This window comes from Pelobates fuscus, chromosome 13, assembly GCF_036172605.1.
Source record: "Pelobates fuscus isolate aPelFus1 chromosome 13, aPelFus1.pri, whole genome shotgun sequence".
Classification (NCBI taxonomy): domain Eukaryota; kingdom Metazoa; phylum Chordata; class Amphibia; order Anura; family Pelobatidae; genus Pelobates; species Pelobates fuscus.
Window position 1 is genome coordinate 108,188,435 of NC_086329.1, and position 27,145 is coordinate 108,215,579.

The 27,145-nt window shown below is 41.8% G+C and overlaps 2 protein-coding genes across 2 annotated transcripts in view; both read left to right on the forward strand.

The window, feature by feature from the left end:
- Positions 1-1,048: 1,048 nt before the first annotated feature.
- Positions 1,049-11,690, forward strand: LOC134583370 (cathepsin K-like). The gene is made up of 8 exons (XM_063440263.1): positions 1,049-1,091; positions 4,494-4,623; positions 5,889-6,011; positions 6,511-6,660; positions 7,878-8,096; positions 8,443-8,608; positions 9,858-9,963; positions 10,941-11,690. Exons 2-8 carry the CDS (start codon positions 4,498-4,500, stop codon positions 11,038-11,040), a joined length of 990 nt encoding a protein of 329 aa, XP_063296333.1. The 5' UTR covers positions 1,049-1,091; positions 4,494-4,497; the 3' UTR covers positions 11,041-11,690.
- A 5,136-nt stretch (positions 11,691-16,826) lies between these two features.
- LOC134583530 (cathepsin K-like) overlaps positions 16,827-27,145 on the forward strand; it is a 45,331-nt gene continuing 35,012 nt past the window's right edge. Inside the window, exon 1 of the mRNA XM_063440465.1 lies at positions 16,827-16,977. The gene's annotated coding sequence lies outside the window, so the exon portion shown is untranslated. The remainder of the gene's footprint in view (positions 16,978-27,145) is intronic.

Consider the following 27,145-nt stretch of genomic DNA (forward strand, 5'->3'; position numbering starts at 1 on the left):
CATTCCAGAGTTCCATCACAGAGATCCATCCTACAGTCTCGTCCCATCTCAGAGTCTCATTCCACAATCACATCCCACAGCCCTAAACCACAGTCACATCTCAAAGTTCCATCACACGGGTCCATCCCACAGTCCCATTGCAGAATTCCATCCCAGAGTTCTTCCCCACAGCCAATCCCGGACTCCCATCCCACAGTCCCATTCCACAGTCATATCTGAGAGTCCCAGCCAAAAGTCTCAGCCCAGTGTTGAGTCCCATCCCAGAGTCCCATTCCAGAGTCCCAATCCCAATTGTATGAATGTTTGCTTGAAACATTTTCAAGATATGTCTGGTGCTATCATGTTAGCATGGGTCAAAATCAAGCCGTTGTTGAATTTATGACGGCCATACCTGATGGGTTTTGAACCTAGTCCTTACCTGGTGGCAGGTTATAAATGTAAAAAGTTTAGTTTGTAAATGTATCACTCATGTGTCTCCCCATCACGGGGCCGCGTATCCAGAAACCCACGGATGGTAGGTCGAAAGAACGAGGTCGGCTATTTTTGTTTAATAGAATCTATATGTGTGTAGGTTCAGATGTAATGTGAAATATATTGTTTTAAGGGGACTGTGCCATTTATAAACAGGACAAATGAAGCTTCCAAATTATATTGCATTGATGATTATAAAATCTCCTTAAACTTGTTTGTAATATATAAGACCTGCACCAAACCCAAATAAAGTTATTAAAACCAAGTAAGCAAACCCTCTAAACAAGATGGAATGTTTGTGGTTCGATCATGTATTTAAAGATTTGTTTTATGGGAATTTGCAATTGTGAAATGAGTGCACCTGGTCTCAAATCACTGTTTGAAATATTAGACTGAAATCAAACCATGCCACGGAGCTCAATATCCCCAACGTGATTCAGACAAACAAACAGGTTAAACTAAAAAAAATGATTCTGGAGAGGAACGTTTTCCATAAGTGATAGTGATTCATAAAATCCCAGGTTCTTCATCAACATTTTCCGTTCTGACTTCCGCATATCAGACCATATATGTTACGATCAAAATCCCAAACACAGATACAGAGCTACGAGGAGTCCGAGGTAAGCAGAAAATGATTTAATGTTCCCTGTTTTATATCGTGGCCAAGATAGCCAAGTTTGGAAGAATAGCTGATTTGTAGAATGTTTGACCTTAAATTTGAAATCCCCTTTGAATTCTTGCCAATGCTCCTGGGCCTTTTTTTACATAGCATCCACATGAACAGTATAATACATATTCAATATTATTACTCCTGTAAGTCATCCTACAATGCTACCCGTTATCCACATATTTATATGGACCACAGGATGCAACTCGCGGGGCAAAATGGTGCACCCATCACATACCTACCTATTGCCCAGAGTTTGTGGCACTGTTACGGGTTGTATTAAATATGAAACGTGACGTTAGCAGATGTTGGGTTTTGAAGTTTGATGTCAGGATTTTTATGCAAAGTTACTTCCTGTCAAGAAAGGTGTAAGCTAGAAGCTAATTTGTGTATAAATCCATCCGACACAGTATGCAGGCTGTGTAACATACTGTGATTACAATAGAAATGCTTAATCGTTTTGGTTCCCTATTTTATATTATTAAGAAGAATGTAAATAATTAAAAATACATTGTATTCATTCTAAAAATGGCGTAAAGCCAGAGTCAGAGGCCCCCACTGAGCTGAATCCAGATTTCTAGATTTGTGTTTTTCATATCATCGTCCTCCTGTTAAAATAACACCCTGTGTAATAAAATAGTTTTCTGGCTTATTCACCAAAGTAGGAATATCCAGGTATTTCATGACAACTCAAAGGGAATTTAACATAACAAAATAACACCAAACTCCCAGCTAACTGAGCTTATGTCATAGTAATAAATTGTGGGTTTATTGACTGTAATGTAAACGGAGGTGAAATGAAAGCTGGGACATTTTAATAGAGCTCATCTATCTTGACATCAACGTCCCTGCTTAGTAAACAAGCCCCTAATTAAGGATGAGAGTGCACTTCTAGAAATAAAAAGACACAAAAATAAAACCGCTATTCAGGTCACTCGGTCTCATTTCCTTTACTGGAAAATGTAGATAAAAAAAACAGAATCCCTTCCTCTTCCTCTTAATGCAAAGTGCTGATTAAAAACAATAAAAACAATAAAAAAAAGTGCTGATTAGCAGCTGTTGAAAAGCTAACCTGTTAAAGCAAACGTTAAAGACAATAAATAAAATCGCCATCACGTCCCAGTATACACAGAGTGGAGCTGCCTATTGGAGTATAGGTTGGCACGTTAAAGGTACACTGTCCTAATTGCCCAGCTCCGTATACTGAACAAGTCTGGAGTTCATAAATTAAGATCGCCACAATGGAAGCTGCTTTGGGTGTGAGCTACAGAGCAGCCATCTTAACTATATATCACATGACACCTCGCTGGCGTTTAATGATAAATTATTTAATTATTTAGCCCAGATGTAGACAACTTTCAGCTGTATGGATGCTGTGGACTACATCTCCCATAATGCAGGCATTGCGTCAGCGGTTATGTACTCCGGAAAATTCGGGGATACGGAAAGTTGTCTACCCCTGATTTAGTGACTCCTTGGACACCTCAATGCCAAACCAAGAGCAGAGACCAAGCTCCGCCTTGAAAGGGGCGCAGGCTACCATGAGATAATGGGGGGCTTTATCAAAGTGTTCTGCTTTAAAAAAGGTGTACAGCATTCTTGGCAACGTAGGAAGGCACCTGCAAAATCTCTGCCGGAATAAAGCCTGCTCTTAAAAACTCCTACCATTTCTCATTATTAATGAAAATATAAATTAATATGAACACGTATAAGTAAATGTTTGCACACGCCTGCTTCAGGCCATCTTTAGCCTCTATGGTCAGAATCACTGATTCTCTGCTTAGATTAGGTGTGTTTGAGGCCTGAATCCATCCCACAGTGCGTTTTGAAATGTCCACTGCTTGGGCAGGATGTCAGGATTCGTTAACACACACTAACTCTTTATAATCGGGATGATTTATGTCGCACAAGCAGGTGATCCTGGCCAAAGAGGATTCAAGAAGGACACCCCCATAGAGCAAAGTTAATGCAGAACATCCAATGAAAAGTGATATTTTCTGACAAAATAAGGCTCATAGAGGAGATATAGCAAGTAACCTCTTACTTTAAATAATAACAAAATGTACATTTAATATCATACGTTAGTAGCCAGAAGGGATACATTGTGACCAAACGTCTTCATTGTCACATGTTTAGCAGAAAAATGTGTCTTCCAGTCACAATGTGTTTCAATCAGCACGTGTCACCCACTTGTTTCGTGTTTCATCTTCCTTTACATGATCTATATCAAATGTTTATTTCTGTGGTTTTTTTAAAAAACATTTTTGGTTAGAGAGATTACAATTTTAATATTTTCTTTAGATTTTTAATCAGCTAAATTAATTATTTTCTATTTTTTATTTTCTTATAGTTTTGGGGAATAACCGGAGTGGGATTTTTTTTTCCATTTTCATTAATTACTTTTAACGGTTAAAATTTCTCTTCTTTAAAACCTTGTTATAAAAAGCTACATTTCTGCTCGGCCCGTGTGGATAGTTGGTACATTTTTAATAAATGTCGTTTTCAGTCAGCAGAGCCCAGGGGGATTGCAAGATGTATTTGTATACCTACGTTCAATCAAAGGAAGCAGCGTAAAACCCCTGAAGGTTTATAAAACCTCTTTTCCAAGTAGTAGGTGCATGGTACTTTGTCCCAGTAGATATGGTAGATGCTATTCAAGTCAAGTTTATTTTGACCTTCTTATTATTCGAGGGACACTATAGTCACTAAAACAACGTTAGCTTAATGAAGTAGTTTTGGTGTATAGATCATGTTCCTGCAGTCTCACTGCTCAATCCTCTGAGAGACTTAGGAGTTAAATCACTTTGTTTCTGTGTATGCAGCCCTAGCCACACCTCCCCTGGCTATGATTGACAGAGCCTGCATGAAAACAAAACTGGTTTAATTTTCAATCAGATGTAACTTACTTTAAACATTTTATTTCCTGCTCAGTAAATTGAACTTTAATGACATACAAGATGCTCTGACAGTGTCTAGCAAGCTAACGATAGAGCAGGAGATAAGATATTGTAAATTAAACAGAATGTGCAGTAAAGGAAGTGTAAACATTAGATGACTCTTTACAGGAAGTGTTTATGGAAGGCTGTGCAAGTCACATGCAGGGAGGTGTGGCTAGGGTTCATAAACAAAGGGATTTAACTCCTAAATGGCAGAGGATTGAGCAGTGAGGCTGCAGGGGCATGTTCTATACACTAACTCTGCTTCTGTATGAGAACGTTGTTCTGGTGACTATAGTGTCCCTTTATGGTTACCAAGCTGTGAACACCAACAATAACAAGCAGCAATGAATGATCTATGGCTTTGCAGGGGGCTGACTACAGGTACAAGAGACTGACTAATCTATGACTGTTTGCAGCACAATGTTGTACTTCTGTGTTTTGGTTTTCGCTCTTCCCTTGGTGACGGCCAGTGTGGATGGAGATGATACACTGGATTCTGAGTGGGAGAAATGGAAGCAGACTCATGGCAAACAGTACCAGAATCCGGTGAGAAATTCAGCTGTTTCAAAAAGCTTTATGTACACACTCTCAGAAACGCACGCACACACACATACATACACAAGCACGCACACAAACACATTCACACACACATACATGCAAACACACACAGCAGAAAGTGAGCAATGAACGTTGTGTGTGATATTATCTTTATATTGAATTGTGAATATATAACTTGTAGAATAAATTAATAAACAACAACCTCCTGCACTTCAAGCTGAATTCAGTAAACAGATCAGGAAATTATAAATCTTAATCCAAAGTGGCCAGAGCCGTTAATACATTGAGTTAGAGAATATTTACACTCCGATTGTTTTGGAATAAAAGTTGCAATCTACAGGACAACTGTCTACAATTTCACTTTTTAGTAAATAAGATAAGCACATATACTTTATGTAAAGACAAAGTCTCATCAAGTTAAAGAGACACTCCAGGCACCCAGACAACTTCTGCCCATTGGAGTGGTCTGGGTGCCAACTCCCACTACCCTTAACCCTGCAACTGTAATTATTGCAGTTTTCATAAACCGCAATAATTACCTTGCAGGGTTAACTCCTCCTCAAGTGGCTGTCTACTAGATAGCCACTAGAGAGCACTTCCGTGTTTATAGCACAGATCGCTCAAATCCCCATAGGAAAGCATTGAAAGTGTTTTTCAATGCTTTCCTATGGGGAGGTCTAATGCGCGTACACGGCATTGCCGCGCAATTGCCTCACCCCGCTGGCGGCCGTGCATGCGCAATCTGTCTCGCCCGCCGGATGACGTTGGTGGGGGAGGAGTGTGGGCGGACCCAGAACCAGCGCCGATGACACCGGCGCTGGACTCCGGTAAGTCACTGAAGGGGTTTAAACCCCTTCAGCAACATGGGATGGGGGGTGGGAGGGAGAGGGGACCTGCAGGGCCAGGAAAACGGATTGTTTTCCTGGCATTGGAGTGTCCCTTTAAGCGTCAAGTTTGCTTAGGCACATTCAGATAATCTATGGGAGTAAAGGCCTCCCTCGATGGGTGGCATAGTCTTTCTCCATGTCTTCTTTACAGAGTTCGAGAAGAAAGACACCACTAATGAGAAATTTTCTAGAAAATTATGTTACAGTTTCCATTATGGAAATGTCCACATGGGGTCTCAATCACTTCATTACCTGTGTTTATATCTCCTAGTCATATCTGTATTCTTCATTAGTTATTGCAGACGCTCGATGCCTCACTCCACGTGGCCAGTAATTGTATTAAATCCTCTATATACCCCTCCACAGACGCATGAGGAGCAGAGACGTCAGATCTGGGAGAAGAACCTACAGATAATTGCTGCCCATAACATCCAGTTCTCAGAGGGGATACATTCGTACAATCTGGCCATGAACCATCTGGGAGACATGGTGAGATGTTATGTTTATTGTACTTACAGTCTGTGTACCCACATTCTGTACGTCCTCACTTACTGTAAATTCCATTGTTACATGCTTGTTTAGTTTGAAAAAAAGACTAAAATCACTTAATGTTATTCCTAACTCAGCCCCTATTAATATATAAGTGGCCTGTGCGATCCTTATTCCAAGATGCATTACTTTTCATTTTTCTTTGAATGATGCATTAAAATATTTATGTAGGCTAACAGACTCACAATTAGTAATATCTGTGTCACAGTGACAATGTCAACGTACCAAGAGAAGGTTATCTCATTGCGAATGTACCAACTTTTATGTATGTACTAACCATTCTTTTGATTTAAGAACTAAGTCATCTGTTCTTACAATAATGAACATAGGAATGTCAAATCTATTGGTTAGTATAATCCTGAAGGAATGAGATTGCACATACTACATGCATACAACATGCAGTTAACCATGTAATTATGGGACTTTCGTCCATTTACAGACCAGTGAGGAAATTGTTCAGACGATGACTGGGTTGAAGGTGCCAGACCATCGCCAAGCCAATAACACCTATTCCCCTGATTGGAAGTCACGGATTCCCGAATACATTGATTACAGGAAGAAAGGCTATGTCACTCCAGTCCAAAACCAGGTAAATAATTTGAGCAATAGCCGTGGAAATGTGGGCAACTGGGACCCCTTACCCTCTCACTGGTCATTTATTAGCTGTCCTGACAATGGACCTCATCGATAAGTTCAATTGAAAATTGTGTTTGTAACATTGTGGCTTTATCAGATTGATGTTATATACTATTCACCTCATAACTCTTTAAACAATGTTTGGTCAACTGACATGATATTTTATTTTAGTCTTGTTGGCCAGAGAGGTGAACAGTTGGTGAAATTCTGAAATAATAAACGTCCATCAAATTCACCATGTTTCAGTATTTTTTGTAATTTCTTCGATCCACTGGAAAAGTGGTGGTAAAATATGATAAATAGAGAAGCCACAGTGGCATGGACCACTGGAATTTGGTAGAACATTGTGTAGCGGTACTTACCCTCTCCAGGGGCCGGCCGGGGTACTCTGTTCTCACCGCGCGCGGTCCTGCTTCTGCACGAGCCGCACGCGGCTCATCCGACGGCGAAATCAGGAAGGCGGGCAGTGACCACGAGAAGCGGTCACGTGTCCCTCCTGACTCTAAGAGCGCGCCGCGTGTCTCGGGCGCGCTCTTAAAGGGACAGTGGGAGCCGCAATTTGAAACGGTCTCCCATTGGCCTCTGTCATGCCACATTCCCCATACACTCACGTTTTGGGGGCGTGGATATGACAGGGGCCAATCAAAGTGAACTCTAGGGTATTTATACTCACCTGTTCCTTAGTACCTTGCCCTATCGTGGTTTCTGTTCAGTTCCCTATAGTGCTTGTAGCGTTCAGTTGTTTTTTTGGAGCTTGACCTTGGCTTTGTTCCTGACTCCGCTTTCTCTTTATCCTTGCTTGTCTAGTCCGCCGGTTTGCTCTCCTGTGTACCAGTCCTTGGCTTGTTCTACTTTACGCTGTCTCTCTGTTTCCTTGACCTCGGCTTGTTCTGGACTCTGTCTTTTCTTGTACTCGTCTAAGTCCGGCCATTCTAAGGTCCGGTAAGACGTACCTTGTTTTCTTGCCTCTAGACTATCTGGACTATTCTTGCGTGTTGGGGTATATTACTGTGACATATTGTGACTTTCTAAACTGCCCAAAACTTTTAAAAATAATTTTACACTTCCACGTTACCAGGTTAAAGTATGGCGGGGTTTATCTCTTACGTTAATAAGTATATCCACCGTTTTTTCATACCAGATAACACATACAAACATCCTTCTTTACAGGGAAGCTGCGGTTCTTGCTGGGCTTTCAGTTCAGTGGGGGCCCTGGAAGGTCAGCTCAAGAAGAAGACTGGTACTTTGGTCTCACTCAGCCCACAGAACCTTGTGGATTGTGACACGGATAACTATGGATGTCAAGGTGGATACATGACTAATGCATTTGGCTATGTGAGGGACAATGGTGGAATAGATTCTGATACATCCTACCCCTACATTGGTCAGGTGAGTTCCAGGGCACAAATACAGACAGAAATGGTTAATGAAGTTGTAAAAACTACAACGTTTGGTTCTGCAGACCATGGGTTTCACGCAACATTGGATAGCTAGGGAGTTAGCTGTTCAGAAAACCCAAGAACCTTGAATTAACAAATCTGTGTAAGCTGTGGCGAAAGTCTACATAGAAGACTTCTTCCAAACTCAATGGCTTTTCTATTAGGGGAGATATGGCGTGAAGATGAACTTGGTAGATTCTTCACAGTATGACTGTGAGTTGTAGTCATGTTCAGAGGGTTATACTCTCTCTGACGCTGTATAAAAACACCTGTGAAGTAGATTTTCTTTATTTAAGGATGAAGGCTGCCTCTACAGACCAGAAGACAGAGCAGCCACATGTAGAGGCTTCAAGGAGATCCCAAGGGGAAACGAAAAGGCCTTGAAACGAGCGGTGGCACAGGTTGGCCCAGTGGCGGTCAGTATCGATGCCAGCCTCCCTTCCTTCCACTTTTACAGCAAAGGTGAGACTCTCCTCCTCTCTCTGTCTCTGTCTGGTGGGTCAGGAGAAAGTGCTATAGCCTTCCCATCTAGATGGATTCCTCCTCCTGCAATTATCAGGGTCGTGAAGGGAACTAATGTCCAAGCACTGCCAGATTGCCACCGGCTAGTCACATCCGGATAGTAAATATCACTTTGTGATACTTTTTTGGGCTGAGACCGAAATGCAAAACCAGTTTTGTCTAATATTTATGAGAACCATTTGACACACACAGGGTTATTCTTCATTGAAGGGTAAATGGCCAGGAATTCAGTGAATTCTAAATTGTAGACTGAAATTGTTGAACAGGAAACACAGCTCCAGTTCAGCTTTTGTAGCCTGAAATTTAAATTCAGCCTAAATTCCCTCAGAATTCCAGACAATTCACAATTTAGTGAAGGTTCCTCAATAACGGAGAGATCCGATTTTTCAACCTGCTTAAAAAAGCAGAACCAAAATTAACACTGTTATCTATAAAAGATATAAATCAGATAACAGGAAAAAAACAACACTATTAACAAGAACTCTATTAATCAGAGGATTGTCATATCTTCTAACAATTATATCAAATCATTTGTATTTCCTATTTTACCAGATCTGCTAAGCAACCTATTTGATTACCTTGTAGGTAGTCAAAGGAGCGTCGTCACTAAACAGACACGATTAATCTCCAAAGTGACAATGCAAAGTGAAATTCAGATTTAAGGCTAAGTCACCTATAAGTCCAGCTGACTTCGAGAATTTCCAGTTGGCTATTTTCACCTGGGATTTGCTATTCACTTTGATTTCTGGCTTTGGTTAATATCCCGAGTGAGTTGTGGCATGTTCCCGGCTAGTTTGGATGGTTTAGGTCCAACAGACCATGTTGGACACAAAGTTCAGCCGGTGGCAAGTTGTATGCCGGGTGTAACTGTAACACAGGACTTGTCCACCATGGCCCACGGTTAGGTCGTCAATGTGAAATGGGTCATTATCTGTCTGGAGGTAAAGATTATCTTTTATATTCGTCAATTAGAAGGACGTCTTGTGTGGATTCTGAAATTGCTATTAAATGTCTTAGGATGATAATTTAAAGTGGTTTAGTTAAGTCTCAGTTCTATGAAGGGAAATCACTCTGTTTAATGGCTAATTTTTGAATGATTTTCTCCTTTCTATATGAAATAACTCCCTGGGTGCGCACCCTAATGTACTGTGCGTGGCTGTGATCTAACGTTCGGCGTCTCTCTGAGCAGGCGTGTATTACGATAATAACTGCGACCCCGAAGGTATAAATCACGCAGTGCTTGTGGTCGGCTACGGAAACATAAAAGGGACAAAGCACTGGATTGTTAAGAACAGGTAAAAGCAGCGTTTCTTCTTCATGATATAACAAATAAATATAATCTAATAAATATATCTGTCCTTTATAATAATTCACACTCTGCATATTAACTATTAAACATGGAGATTCATTTCAGAATAGCGCATCGGGGCCATCTTTGGGAAGTGCTAATATTATCACACAGAGCTCCTCATCACGCACAGAGCTCCTCATCACGCACAGAGCTCCTCATCACACACAGAGCTCCTCATCACGCACAGAGCTCCTCATCACACACAGAGCTCCTTATCACACACAGAGCTCCTCATCACACACAGAGCTCCTCATCACTCAAAGAGCTCCTTATCATGCACAGAGCTCCTCATCACACACAGAGCTCCATATCACACACACAGAGTTCCTCGTCACTCAAAGAGCTCCTTATCACACACAGAGCTCCTTATCACGCACAGAGATCCTCATCAAGCACAGAGCTCCTTATCACACACAGAGCTCCTTATCACACACAGAGCTTCTCATCACACACAGAGCTCCTTATCACGCACAGAGATCCTCATCAAGCACAGGGCTCCTCATCACACACAGAGCTCCTTATCACACACAGAGCTTCTCATCACACACAGAGCTCCTTACTGAGGTGTTGAACATGCAGGGCTTGTTATTAGTAAACAAAGAAATATATAAATAAAGGAGCTGATGATCTAAGTAAAAAGCATATTTCAGGATCAAGAGGTTCTCAAAGTGCTCTATAAACCGTCTCCAGGCAGACTATGTCACAATGTTCTGGGTGTAGGGACCTTTTCCTCTGCTGAATGTGAAATCTTGGTTCAATATGTTGATTTGTTTAGTCCTGTTTGATAACATCCCCAGAGATTTGTTTTTACTTGTTCTGTTTATATTTGTATAATGTTATCATATTACTTTGTATCATACAGAGTATTACAGCTCAGTCGTTATATTTTAGATTTCACTGATTTTTATTATAATTTTTAAGCTGGGGAGACCAATGGGGGAGGAAAGGATACATTCTCATGGCAAGAGAGAAGAAGAACGCCTGCGGAATCGCAAATCTCGCCAGTTTTCCGGTGATGTGAAAGGATGAAACTACCGGGAATGAGGACCTTATTGTAACCGAGTGCGTGGTACCCTGCTTCACCCATTTTAATTTAATAAAACTCCTTCTACTGTATTATATTACTGGTAAACAGGTGATCTAATTGGGGGTGACCTGTTCTTCCTAATATTTGCAAAAAATCCCCTTAAAAAATACTAGGAATTCATAGTTTATCCTATCCACTGTTTAATGTACAATATTTCTACTGGCTGCAAACAGAATGTCAGTGAGCAAGCTGTCAGACTGAACACAGGGTTTCATTTTTAAGAAAAATAAAATATAAATAAGATCTCAGAGAGCCTCATTGAACAAGATGGGGTTTATCACCAAACAGGAACTGGGGAAATCGGAGAGGGAAACGGCAAAATATAGACACTAATAGGGGAAATTCTCAAATTCTACCATTTCAGCAAGTGGACGAGAATATCCTATAATTTCCTCTTTACTTCCAATTGTCCACAATTCTTGGTTATGGTAATTAACCTCACAGAGATTCTGAGACTCCCAAGTAGTGATGGTGTCTGCGTGTAGCCATTAACTCTGTGGATTATCACTGATACCGCCTCATCCAATGAGGATTGGGGCTGTAAGCGTTGCCTCGTTGCATCAGGAAATCGCCATATAATAAATGACACAGTACTATGACTCAGTGCCACAGTACACAACACTGTTGGTAAAAAAATAAATTTGAGAATCTTGTGGTTTATAGAATGATCATTATTCATAGTAAATGACCTCTTCATCATCGATATCCAAGTCAGGCTGGTGGTGATGAGATTATTTATTTACGTGACTGTATTTGGCGCCTACCTCCCAATCGAGGACAGAAGAAATATCAAGAATACTTTCGTACATGTATACGTTTATAGAGTTTGTCAGATTCTTGCTCATTGAATGTGTAGTAAAGGTGTCCAAACCATAGAGCAGACACACAGGGTACTTATGCTGTTTACGGATATAAACACACGCTATAAAATTCATGTTTATTGGGTTCAAAGATGAAAGTGAATCAATCACGTGATATTCTCTCTGCACAATCTGACCTAGCAAATAAGTTCAAAAAAGAGAAAGATTTAAGTCCATTGAATTCAGTCTTTTACATATTGGTTTCCTCGGGTGATCCAAACGAAGGCGCAACACTCGATTCGACTCAATTTCCAATTACTCCTCCTAATAAGAGAAATAGGTATCTGGAGGAGGGGAGATATAACACAATTTGTAAAATAGGTACCTGTACATGTGATGGGATTATAAAATTCAAAACGTATTTACAAACCTTTATTGATTGTCACGGGACTTGTTACAATGAAGAAAAATAATACAGTGATAAAAAAAAGAACAATTTAGAATTAAAACTGTCGTTTTGTAGTAAGTAGTAAATGGAATGACAGTTTCTATGGTTTCTATACAGTCGGAAACCTTTTGTTGATGTTTGTTAACAAGTTGCATTTTTGGGACGCACTCGAATTTTAATAGTGTTGGGCTTAAGGGCATCGATGTTTTTCTTTGTTAAATATTGGGAATATGTAATATTAAAAATCACTATTTTATGAATCAGCTGATCTGGGCTCAATAAAATGCAGAATATACATACACCATATAAATTACTATATACAGGTAATATATATAAATAATTCTTTATCTAATGCGGATTGTTTGAGCAATAAATACTTATTTAATCAGAGATTGAAAAGGGGTTTATAATAAAGCGTTTGCTGATGTTCTTGACATGAACGCTGTTTTAAATGTAGTCCCAGATATCTGCGGGGCCTTTTCTGTAAACTCCAATTTATTATATCATATATCATATTATTATTATTCATTGCACAGATAAGGCATTACAAGTATTTTTAATAAACAAAATTACCAAAACATAATAACATTGTGTCCCTGGTGCACTGTATAACAGGCCAGTCTGCAGATACAAGCTGACCACTCCCACTAGGAAATGGCTCCACCAATCCGAGCATCCCAGTCTGGACTATGGTATCAATCACTTCCAATACTCCCCCGTCTAGCAGACATTTAATAGATCTGCAGTCTAGCGACAGAGAGCAGTCCAATCATCGCACAGTGAACTGGTAGCAGCCATACTGCAATTTATACACAGACTGGATCAGACTCTTCATGGCTTCTAATCTAGTGCACACTCACGCAGTTATGGTGTAGTTGCTGAGTGAGAGCTTTGGAGAGATTAAGCTTAGTAACTTGGGACAGGACAAACACATCTACTATCCAAGTCTCTGCATGCACCTCTACACATGGTTCTTCCACCAATGCAATAATAATGTGCTGTGTGTACAAGTGTATCACAGAGTGCCACAGCCATAAAACTCCCAGTAATATACTGTGTGTACGAGTGTATCACAGAGCTCCACAGCAATAAAACTCCCAATAATGTGCAGTGTGTACAAGTGTATCACAGAGCTCCACAGCAGTAAAACTCACAGTAATGTGCTGTATGTATGAGTGTATGACAGAGCTCCACAGCAATAAAACTCTTAGTAATGTGCAGTGTGTATGAGTGTATCACAGAGCTCCACAGTAATAAAACTCACAGTACCGTGCTGTGTGTATGAGTGTATCACAGAGCTCCACAGCAATAAAACTCTCAATAATGTGCTGTGTGTACGAATGTATCACAGAGCTCCACAGCAGTAAAACTCCCAGTAACATGCTGCATGTATGAGTGTATCACAGAGCTCCACAGCAATAAAACTCACAGGTCAGGATAAAGATATTACACCATTACACCATGCATAGCGACTCCAGCCCAGGATTACACACCATATTCAGCATTTAGAGCAGAACTGTCACTGTCTGGGGAGTTTGTAAAGACACCCGACAGTGACATTGCTCTGGTGGTCCGGTTCCCATCAGGAGACTGGCAAAGGTGGGATTTACTTATCTGGACCTGTCACTTGTGGGCGCCGCCATCTTCATTCAGTGTATCCTCTTGAGATACTGAAGCCAGGAGCAGTGGCAGAACTAATGCCAATAGGGCCCCAGTGCAAGAAATTATTTTGCCCCCGCCCAGCGCCAACATATTCTGCAGCAATGTAAGCTGGTTTATTTATGGACTATGTGTGCGTGAAATGTATCAGTCTCTTTGTGTATAGTGTTGGCATAGTATTTGTAAGTAGTTTTGATGTTTGAATGTTGGGATGCATGCATATACACATATGTGGCCACACACAGTGACACCCAAACACACAGATACACACATGTACCCACACTGACAAACACAGATACAAAATATACCTACACAGACCTGTACACTGGCACACACTTGTATCTGTGTGTGCCAGTGTACAGGTCTGTGTAGGTATACTTACACAGGCACATACACACACTGACAGGCGCAGACTGGCCATCGGGCAAACCGGGCAAATGCCCTGTGGGCTACGATGGCCATGGACTGAGGCAGGCAGGGGAGATCACAGGATCTCCCCTGCCAGCCCCTGCAGGGCCAGCACTATACGAGCGCCGGCTCTGCTGTGTACCTTCATGGGCCAGTGGGGATATCAGTCTAGCTAGTAGCTCCTCTAGGTCCTTCCTCTTGCAAGGTCGCAGCATTGCCGCGGTTACTGTGGCAATGTTCCGGATCTCACAAGAGTAAACTCCCCACCGGACCACCAGGGATTCTTCACCGGACCACCAGGGCTGCAATCTCCCCCCTCTCTGGGCAAAGGTAAGAAGGGAGGGGGTAATATATATAGATAAAAAAAAAAATGCACAGAAGTAGCCATGTATTTAAATACATGGTTTATTTAAAAAATAAATACATTTTAAAAAATGAATATATCTATATGTTTGCCTATATCTGCACCCTCACACACACACTGCACCGCAAACCCACACAGTGCACCACAGACACACACAATACACCACACACACTGCACCACAGACACACACAGTCACCCTTCACACACATGCTGCACCACACACACACTACACCATAGACACAAACAGTGCACCACACACACACACACACACACTGCACCACACACAAACACGGTCTATCCTTCACACACACTGTACCCATCACACACACACACTGCAAACTTCACACACACTGCACCACACACAAACACAGTAGTGCATCCTTCACACACACACTGCACCCCTCACAGTGCTCACCACACACACATTACCCGTCACACACACTGCACCCCTCACACACACACACATCATGCCTTATAGACACTAAACCACTTACACACACCACATCCCTTGTAAACACTCTGGATCCTCTACACACACACACTATATTCTCTGGATTCTCTACACATACAAAAGATCCCCTATAGACACACCCTGCACCACCACACTGTGCACCACTCACACACCATGCACTCCTCACACACACAACTCTGGCTCCTCTACACACACAAGAGATCCCCTATAGACACACACTGCACCACCTACACACACTACATTTCCGACATACACACTCTGAATCCCCTATGCACATACTAGATGCTCTACACTCAAACACGCACATCTACATTCCCTAAACACACACTCTCTACAATTCATACACACATCACCTACACACACACACACATATACTAAGTCAGTATGCACACACTCGTTACACCCCCTATACACACACTCTCTCACTGTCTTCAGTCCCTGGCCACACATATTACACCACAAACACATCACAACTGAAACCGACCAATTTACACAATACCACACCACAATCAGCTCACTCTACAAGCAGCCTCCAAACACATGCACAATTTCCTTTCCTTGACGTTTTGTCCTCTGGTACGCCACTTATGGAGACACCGGAGACAGAACACATACAGGGCCTTTTTCTCATGCTTGAGCTCTTCAGCAGAGCTCAGAACATGGGCTGCCCCGGAAGAGCATTGAACCAACATGCTTTGAGAGGGGGCGTGTTTATCATTGGTAATTACAAAACACCACCTCTCTGGCCCCTCCCCCTCTGTCTGGGCCACTGTGATTCAAAAATGGGCTAGGTCCTTATACCAAAGGACAGCAGCACCTGACCGTCCCTAAATGAGACCTGTCTGGGGTAACTTGGTTGGATTTTGACATTGCAGGGGCCCAGTCAGGCTTTTAAAGGGCTGTTGTGCCCGACTGAACCCGTTTTTAGCAATAATAACCACCCGATGGGCCCCAGAGGGCGTGCGGGCCCCGGTGCAGCTACACCGGCGGTAGTTCTGCCACTGGCCAGGAGCCCATGTCACTGACGAACTCTTGCGCATGCATGAGAGTACAGCATTGAGGTATAGGGAGGATCCCACAAGGCAGCAGGATCCTGCATAGAAAAAGCAAAGTCCCTGCAGCCATTACTAGTGGGGGGAGGATGGAGGGAGAGGGGTATTGATGCTTCTAGATGATGGTCTAGAACTATCAGGGGAGGAAATAAACAGAGACACAATTATCCCTACTGAGTCTCAGAATATCTTTTGATTGAGTTTCAATTTCTGTGAAATTCCAACACAGTAAATAGAAGTATTTTTATAAAGACTCTATCTTTATAAAATACTAATTTTTCGCGGGAGGTGTCAGTGCCGCTTTAACAGCTATCTCTGGGTCTGGAAACATTTATTTACCCTCCACGTTTGTTTAAAGATCTGCTGACTTCATTCTGTCCGACGCGCGGAAGAGAAACTAAAATCTGACATTTCTTTCCTGCCAGAGGGTCTAGCAATAACTAGCGAAGTCACGAGATACAAAGAATGTCATCACTGGAGTTTATTCTTAATAAACGTAACATTGTTCAGACCGTGTCTTGTCGTTCACTCCAACCCAGACTTTCCCAGAATTTTTTGTGTGTGTGTAACTTCCTGTAAAGGAACAACCCACAGGATTCAATATAACAGTCACTGCTGTAACCTGACCTCAAAGGCAGACTCTCCAACAGCAGAAACACTCTATCCAGGTACTGGACACACAGATACTCTGTATACTTATTGTATCAATAGATTATAGAAATCAGTATACTGTGCGTAAATATTGTATCAATAGATTATAGAAATCAGTATACTGTGCGTAAATATTGTATCAATAGATTATAGAAATCAGTATACTGTGCGTAAATATTGTATCAATAGATTATGGAAATCAGTATACTGTGCGTAAATATTGTGTCAATAAATTATAGAAATCAGTATACTGTGCATAAATATTGTATCAATAGATTATAGAAATCAGTATACTGTGCGTAAATATTGTATCAATAGATTATAGAAATCAGTATACTGTGCGTAAATATTGTATCAATAGATTATAGAAATCAGTATACTGTGCGTAAATATTGTATCAATAGATTATGGAAATCAGTATACTGTGCGTAAATATTGTATCAATAGATTATAGAAATCAGTATACTGTGCATAAATATTGTATCAATAGATTATAGAAATCAGTATACTGTGCGTAAATATTGTGTCAATAGATTATAGAAATCAGTATACTGTGCATAAATATTGTATCAATAGATGATAGAAATCAGTATACTGTGCGTAAATATTGTATCAATAGATTATAGAAATCAGTATACTGTGTGTAAATATTGTATCAATAGACAATAGATGATAGAAATCAGTATACTGTGCGTAAATATTGTATCAATAGATTATAGACATCAGTATACTGTGTGTAAATATAGTATCAATAGATTATAGACATCAGTATACTGTGTGTAAATATTGTATCAATAGATTATAGAAATCCGTATACTGTGTGTAAATATTGTATCAATAGATTATAGAAATCAGTATACTGTGCGTAAATATTGTATCAATAGATTATAGAAATCAGTATACTGTGTGTAAATATTGTATCAATAGGTTATAGAAATCAGTATACTGTGCGTAAATATTGTATGAATAGATTATAGAAATCAGTATACTGTGTGTAAATATTGTATGAATAGATTATAGAAATCAGTATACTGTGCGTAAATATTGTATCAATAGATTATAGAAATCAGTATACTGTGTGTAAATATTGTATCAATAGACAATAGATGATAGAAATCAGTATACTGTGCGTAAATATTGTATGAATAGATTATAGAAATCAGTATACTGTGCGTAAATATTGTATGAATAGATTATAGAAATCAGTATACTGTGCGTAAATATTGTATCAATAGATTATAGAAATCAGTATACTGTGTGTAAATATTGTATCAATAGACAATAGATGATAGAAATCAGTATACTGTGCGTAAATATAGTATCAATAGATTATAGAAATCCGTATACTGTGTGTAAATATTGTATCAATAGATTATAGAAATCCGTATACTGTGTGTAAATATTGTATCAATAGATTATAGAAATCCGTATACTGTGTGTAAATATTGTGTCAATAGATTATAGAAATCAGTATACTGTGTGTAAATATTGTGTCAATAGATTATAGAAATCAGTATACTGTGCATAAATATTGTATCAATAGAGTATAGAAATCAGTATACTGTGTGTAAATATTGTGTCAATAGATTATAGAAATCAGTATACTGTGCGTAAATATTGTATTAACAGAGTATAGAAATCAGTATACTGTGCGTAAATATTGTATCAATAGATTATAGAAATCAGTATACTGTGTGTAAATATTGTATCAATAGATTATAGAAATCAGTATACTGTGCGTAAAAATTGTGTCAATAGATTATAGAAATCAGTATACTGTGTGTAAATATTGTATCAATAGATTATAGAAATCAGTATACTGTGCGTAAATATAGTATTAACAGAGTATAGAAATCATTATTCTTCATGTAGTTATAGTAGTAATATAGTATAGAAATCATTACTCTTTGAATACTTATAGTATTAACAGAGTATATAAATCATTACTCTTTGTATGGTTAAATAATAGAGTATATAAATGATTACTCTAAATATAGCCCCCCCCAGATCCAGGCAGGTGGGGACCGTAAAATAAATAATGGTGGGGACCTAATAATGGGGGGTCCCCACCCACGAGTGGCAGGTGTGGACCACAAATAATAAAGTGACTAGGGGACATACACGCTCATACAATCACAGCCACCCACTGCTGCTCGGGATAATACTTCTTTATTACGCCAAGCAGCATAGAGGGGATGGGGAGCTTTATCATTACAATATTTAAATGACTTGACACGGAATGAAAGGACAGCGCCAGGCAGGGATGTCAAATCCAAACACTATAACCACTTGAATGAGACGAAGCAGTTACAGTGTCCCTTTAAGAGTGCGAGGTTAGAATTGTCTTCCTTTCTCTATTTTTGATTGTGGCACAGCATGCGTTGCAGGATGTATTGCAACCAGGGCACCAAGATTGCTAATGATGTATTTATTAATTGGCCAGCAATACGTTTATTATTTGCATCGAGCTTGGGCTGCTGTGTTTTCTTTGGGCATACTATGTATATTATTTTTATTCATATTGTAGTTATAGCCTTCTCTTGGTTAAACATGGATATATTACATCATCTGCACATCACTTGTAAAACGTTCATTAAAAACATGTAAACAAAGTTCATAATTCTGGGGTTCAAGCTCTGATTTGAGCTATGGCTGTATTTTAATTGTTGAGGGACACTCCAGGCACCAATAAATGTGCCGAATGCTGCACCATAAGCCGGCCTATTTAGCCACGCCCCCTGACTCCAGAAAAATACTTCCTTATCAATGTATGTACACAGCTCATCCACTGACAGTACTGAATGATCTGATCTACAAAACAACCTGCATTAGGAAGAGAGGACACCCAGAGAGGCATATAGTGAGGATATCACTCCGTTTGTAGTTTCTCTGACTGTTCCAGCCTGGTCTCTTTAAACCATAAGAAAATTGGAATATATATATATATTGACTTTGAATTAGTAATAGTTTTGCCGGAGCTTTGATCGTACTCCTGACCAGTTTATGGAATCCACATGGTGAGAATTTCTCAAATGACTTCATAAGCAGAAGTTAGCCATTTCTGGTTTCACTAATCTGAGTAAAGTCCAAAAACACGAGTCGTTTATTGCCTTCCTCTCAGTTCTGCTTTTCTCATCATAACATATCAATATAGTCAATATGAAGACAGTTTATTATACATTATTACCACTGGGACTACAATTACCCTGAGACTCTGCCAATAATCTATATATTGTAAGAAACAGTGGGGTACATATCACTCCATATTTCTCATGTATTATATACCTATATAGATAGCGAAATAGAAATAATGCAATAACATGTAGACTGTCACTGACACAGCCTACATGAAAGCAAAATGGTTTCATTTCCGATCAGAAGTAATTTACTTTAGAAGTTTTTATCTCCTTTGTAATGGCACCCCCAGGTATACGAAGGGTTAAAGCAGTTGAGGATGTTCCCTTCCCGAATGCAGAAGCAGCTAACGAACACTCCAATTAGCCGAACAGGAACCATATGAATACTCCACACGCCAAACAGCCGAACAGGAAAAACCATACGAATAAATCCCCCCCAATTGCGAGACAAGGCTCCGTATTGAGGGTCAGCAGTGATCTAGTTTAATGGGGCTAACTGCCCGGTATTTATGCAGGTCTTCCACCAGGTGGACACTCCCCTAGGGGACCCGGTGGAAAACTGTGACAAAAAGATACAGTAGCCAATCACAAGAGTATAGGTATAAACACTCCCCCTTTAGCCGTACAGAACCCTCTTCTCTATCCTGGAGATAATTGGGAAGTAACTCAATTATCTCCGAGGATAGAGCATAACCTCCATTTTAATAGAGACAACAAAAATACATAAAAATACAAAAATATATAATAGTAAAACTACCAAATTAAACATGCATGTTTAACGTAACCCCAGATAGCTTAGATCTGAGCGCACATTATTACCGAATGGCACTCAGATCGCATACATACAGTTCAATCGCCATGGAGCCAAAGTATTTCACACAGTCTTTCGTTATACCAATGGGCTCGATGGGATAGCTATCTGAGGTGACTCCATTCGTGAGGAAAAGTACCGAACGGGCCGGTGTTCGTATGCTGCAGGCACAGAAGAAGGGAGGTCGGCGGCTTCAGCTGTGTCCGTTTTCAGTTCCATGAAATCGATGACGAACACCGCTGGGCATTCGTACGTCCAAGATGGCCGCCGCCTCGTGTTCGTTCATACGAACGATGATCACCCAGCCGGCATTCGACAATAGGAAGTGTCTGCGGTTAACCACAACGTTCTAAAGGGGTCAAGAGGTTAACAAGCAGCACACTTCCCTGCTAGGTGGCCGGCCATTCTGCAGTTCTTTCGGTGAAACAGGGGAATAACGTAGGGGCTATACGGACAGGGAAATAGCTGAGCAAACCGACAAATGAAGGGAAAATAAAAGTAATTCACAGACAGATGGGTCTGTCACATCCTTCTATGTAAATTAAACTTTAATTACACACAGGAGGGTCCTGGAAGATCTAGCAAACTTAACATAGCAGAAGATACGAAATTTGAAATTAAACAGAATTTGCAATAAAGGTAGTGTAAACATTAGATGACTCTTTACAGGAAGTGTTTAGGAATGCTGTGTAAGTCACATGCAGGGAGTTGTGACTAGAACTGTGTAAACAAAATGATTTAACTCATTGGGCAGTCAGACAGGAGGTGCATAATCTAAACATGATCTATCTAAGCTAAGGTTTTGGTGACTATAGTGTCTCTTTAATAATCTAGATCAACGGCAGTAAAATGGAATGTGCGATAGATTGAACTTGATTAACTGGATTTTCTAGTCTAGATTGCTATCTGTGTGTTTATTTTTATATTGTTGCTATTGTACTTGCTGTGTGAAAGACAAGGGAATGTTTGTTTTAAGTCTCTGTGCCAGTCAGTATTTATGGCCATTATATCATTACTCTAGCTTCCATCAAACCCCCCACCTGCTGCTATCTTCTCCCACCATTAATCTCTGGCCGGTTCATACATTAATGTTATACATAACAGGTCCATATAAAACATTGCAAATATAATCAGAATTGTAAAAACAACAAAAACAATCATTGTTTTCAGATTCCAGCAAACTCTTTTAAAAAGCTTTAATAGTCGGCCCATTTAAGTCCAAAATAGCCAAACGTCCTCCACTCAACTTCATTACCATTCGGCTACTCTGGCCTTGACGTCCAACGTATTAATTGCCTGCAATCCCTGGTTTAGTCAACATTTAAAGTTGTGTTTAGTTACAGGAATGGCAGATAGACCTGGGGGATTTTATGTGGTGTGATAATCCATGTCTCTAGATGTTTGGGTATCTGACCCCCCCCCCCCCACCACCACCTCCACCTTTTTCTACATCTCTAAATTTTTCAAGCTGACCTGTTAGAATATAAGCGAATATCTGTTTGTGAATCGATGTTTGGGTTTGAGATACTATCGGTTCTGCATTGTGTGTGTTTCAGTATGAGCTCAGATGTTGGGGGAGCCAGAGGCCCACTTCCTCTACTCTAAAGCATTCCGTGCTTCATCAAAGACCCACTGCTGTAAAGACATCCAGATGTTTGACACAATCTCGTGACTCATGATTCATACAGAGAGCTGAAGCACACAGTTTGCAATGCTGGGTTAGGGGTTGCATGGGGCTGAAGCTGAAATTATAGTGGGCCTAATTATGGAATTTTACTTTGTAGGCACGTACAAAACTATTCCAATATGGATTGTGTGATCCTTGTTTGCAGATAGCACGGTCCTCTAGGGTAAACAACAGGCACAGTCCTTTGGTTTTCATACAATCCAGGCAATTCTATTGGCAAGTCCACACAGCAACACAACTAAAACATAAATATAACAGGTTTCCCCTTGAAACAAAAACCTAGCTCGTCTGAGCACTGACTCACTTTTAATATCCCTCTCAATCAGGGTTAAACTAACAAAACATATCGTTGGGTTGCACCAACCTTATTAGATAGCAACACTCTGCTCTCCTTTGTGCACTCCAGTGCTCTCGGCTAGCCTGCTGCTTTCCTTTGTGCCCTCCCAGTGCTCCAAGCCAGCCTTAAAGGGAAACTCCAGTGCCAGGAAAACAATCCATTTTCCTGGCACTGCTGGTCCCCTCTCCCTCCCACCCAGGGGCGTATTAGCCGCGAGGCAAACAAGGCATTTGCCTTGGGCGGCATTTTCCAGGGGGCGGCAAAACACGCCGCCCCCAAATGCCCAAGGCATATGTCTTGTTAGCCTTGCGGCTAACAGACATGCTGGGCTGGTTGCTGGGCGGCCGGCGAGGGAGCTCTTCCCCTGAGCTCTCTGCTCAGCTCCCTCGCGCGCCGCCCGCAGAGTGAGACTGGGAGCCGGAATATGACGTCATATTCCGGCTCCGCCTCCCAGCCTCACTCTGCGGGCGGCGCGCGAGGGAGCTGAGCAGAGAGCTCAGGGGAAGAGCTCCCTCGCCGGCTGCCCAGCCTGCCCGCCAGTGCCGCCTTGAAGCCACTGGACCACCAGGGAATGGGAGAACCCCCCCACCCCCAGCATTCCCAAAGGTAAGGAGGCTGGGGGGGGGAGTAAATAAAAAAAAATGTGTTAATGTGAGTGTGTGTGTGTGTCTCTGACTGTGTGTGTCTGATAGTGTGTGTGTGTGTCTGTTAGTGTGTGTGTCTGTCTGTCTGTTAGTGTGTGTGTGTGTGTGTGTCTGTGACTGTGTGTGTGTGTGTGTGTGTCTGTTAGTGTGTGTGTGTGTGTGTCTGTTAGTGTGTGTCTGTGACTGTGTGTGTTAGTGTGTGTGTCTGTTAGTGTGTGTGTCTGTTAGTGTGTGTGTCTGACTGTGTGTCCGACAGTGTGTGTCTGTTAGTGTGTGTGTCTCACTGTGTGTGTCTGTTAGTGTGTGTGTGTCCGACTGTGTGTGTCCGTTAGTGTGTGTGTGTGTGTGTCCGATTGTGTGTGTTTGTTAGTGTGTGTGTCTCACTGTGTGTGTCTGTTAGTGTGTGTGTGTCCGACTGTGTGTGTTTGTTAGTGTGTGTGTCCGACTGTGTGTGTTTGTTAGTGTGTGTCTCACTGTGTGTGTCTGTTAGTGTGTGTGTGTCCGACTGTGTGTGTTTGTTAGTGTGTGTGTGTCCGACTGTGTGTGTTTGTTAGTGTGTGTGTCTGACTGTGTGTGTTTGTTAGTGTGTGTGTGTCCAACTGTGTGTGTTTGTTAGTGTGTGTCTCACTGTGTGTGTCTGTTAGTGTGTGTGTCCCCGACTGTGTGTGTTTGTTAGTGTGTGTGTCCGACTGTGTGTGTTTGTTAGTGTGTGTGTCCGACTGTGTGTCTTTGTTAGTGTGCGTCTCACTGTGTGTGTCTTTTAGTGTGTGTGTGTCCGACTGTGTGTGTTTGTTAGTGTGTGTGTGTCCGACTGTGTGTGTCTGACTGTGTGTGTCTGTTAGCTAGTGTATGCGTATCTGTCAGTGAATGTGTGTGTATTTAGAAGGCGGGGCAGGGGGGAAGGGTTGGGTGGGGGTGGCGCGCGCGCGGGGGGGGGGGGGTGTCTGAGTTTTGTCCTGCCTAGGGCAGCACAAAACCAAGATACACCACTGCTCACACCTCCCAATCCCCGGTTACTGAAGGGGTGAAAACCCCTTCAGTTACTTACCAGAGGCAGCGACATGTACCACGTCACTGCTTCCTCCTCCGCCGCCGCTCCTCCTCCTCTGCATTACGTCGGCCAGTGGGCAAGACTGCACCGGCAATACACTGGCATTACCTCCTCTGCATTACACCGTCCGGGAAGACCTAATGCACATGCGCATTAGAGCTCCCCATAGGAAAGCATTGAAAATGCTTTTCAATGCTTTCCTATGGGGAATTGAGCGACAAATCTGTGCTAGAGACGCGGAAGAGCCCTCTAGTGGCTGTCTAGTAGACAGCCACTAGAGGTGGAGTTAACCCTGCAAGGTAATTATTGCAGTTAATTACACTTGCAGGGTTAAGGGTAGTGGGAGTTGGCATCCAGACCACTCCAATGGGCAGAAGTGGTCTGGGTGCCTGGAGTGTCCCTTTAACTGCTTTCCTTTCTGCACTCCCAGTGCTCCAAGCCAGCCTTAACTGCTTTCCTTTCTGCACTCCCAGTGCTCCAAGCCAGCCTTGACTGCTTCCTTCTGCACTCCCAGTGCTCCAAGCCAGCCTTAACTGCTTTCCCTTCTGCACTCCCAGTGCTCCAAGCCAGCCTTGACTGCTTCCTTCTGCACTCCCAGTCCTCCAAGCCAGCCTTAACTGCTTTCCTTCTGCACTCCTAGTGCTCCAAGCCAGCCTTGACTGCTTTCCTTCTGCACTCCCAGTGCTCCAAACCAGCCTTGACTGCTTCCTTCTGCACTCCCAGTGCTCCAAGCCAGCCTTGACTGCTTCCTTCTGCACTTCCAGTGCTCCAAGTCAGCCTTAACTGCTTTCCCTTCTGCACACCCAGTGCTCCAAGCCAGCCTTAACTGCTTTCCTTCTGCATTCCCAGTGCTTCAAGACAGCCTTAACTGCTTTCCTTTCTGCACTCCCAGCGCTCCAAGCCAGCTTTAGCTGCTTTCCTATCTGCACTCCCAGTGCTCCAAGCCAGCCTTAACTGCTTTCCTTTTGCACTCCCAGTGCTCAGTCTCCTTGACTCTCTCACAGGAGAGAACAGCGTCTCTCCTTCCTGCTTCCAGGGAGGAAGCCAACAACCCCCCTTTACCAGCTTAGCAGGGAGAGCTTTATCCCCACTTCTACAGCTGATTATCTGCAGCTGAGCAGTGGGTTGGAGACAGATCAAAACTCTGGACTGTACCTTATTTCTCACAGTTGTGTATAAACTGAGGAGTGGAGCATTGGCCCACCCTGCTCTCCAAATGCTCCACCCCAGGGGCCCATAACGAAACGTAGCTTTGTGTCTGTGTCTGTGTGTGTGTATGTGTGTGTTTGTATGTATGTGTGTGTCTGCATGTGTGGGGGGCAATGTATGGGAGGGGGATGGTAGACATATCGGGGGTGGCTGGGGGTAGACATATGGGGAGGCTCCAGGACATTTTTTTTACATCAGGGCCCCGTGGTTTCTAGTTATACACTTTAACTTTGGCTATTTGCACGAACGGTTCAGTTTGACTATTTGAGCTGAACTTAGCCATTGGAAATAAACCGGCCGCACAGCCAAATTCTCTGGAATTGTTTTGGGCATAAAATCATGCATGCGGTCGGTCAAAAGAGACTTCCATTAAACTTTTGAACCCCTGCTCTGATCTGGATGATTTTTGGATATGTTGCTCACCCAGATCAGGGCTATCCAGGGATATATATATATATACATTTATAGGGATATGTTATGTTTGGGGATGTTTTTTGTACTTTGGGGAAAATGTGTGGTTATCTGCCTGTAGATAATTAGGTTATTGTATTAGCTACTTTAATTATATTACAGGCAGAGGGGAGGGATTGTTTGCTGTATGTGGGAATGTCGGTCATTGTTACAGTGTTCTTATTGGTTTGTACAGTTGGTAATGCAGTGTTCCATCAGGTCCAGGGGGTGTGCCTCTGGCCTGAGGAATTGTATATAACGCAACCTGGACCATTAAACTCTCAGATCATCTTGTACCTTCATGAAGTCTTGGCTCAGGTTTGGGGGATTGGAGAACTACACTCTGGGGATTGCTGTAATCACCATACTGTCCAGAGTATAATCACTCGCTCTTGTAAGAGCTGTTCCTGTTCCTGTTCCTGCTCTCTAGATTACAAGAGAGGTATACCTACGGGAAGCTGGACCCTGGTCTTGGGCCCAGAGTAGGAGGAAGACGGCACAGGCCACAGGGGTCAAGTCCTGGGGAATAAAGTGTGGGAACTTACCCAAGATTACCCCCCTCCCCCAAAAACAATATATACACTTGTATATATATATATATATATATATATATATATGTATATATATATATATATATATATATATATATATATACACATACACACACATACTCAGACACACACACTCACAGACACACACACACACATACACTCACAGACACTCACAGACACACACACTCACAGACACACACACTCACAGACACACATACACACTCACACACACAGACACACACACTCACAAATTTATTTATTTTTTTAATTAAAAAATGTCCACCCAGCCTCCCTACCTGGAGAGCTGG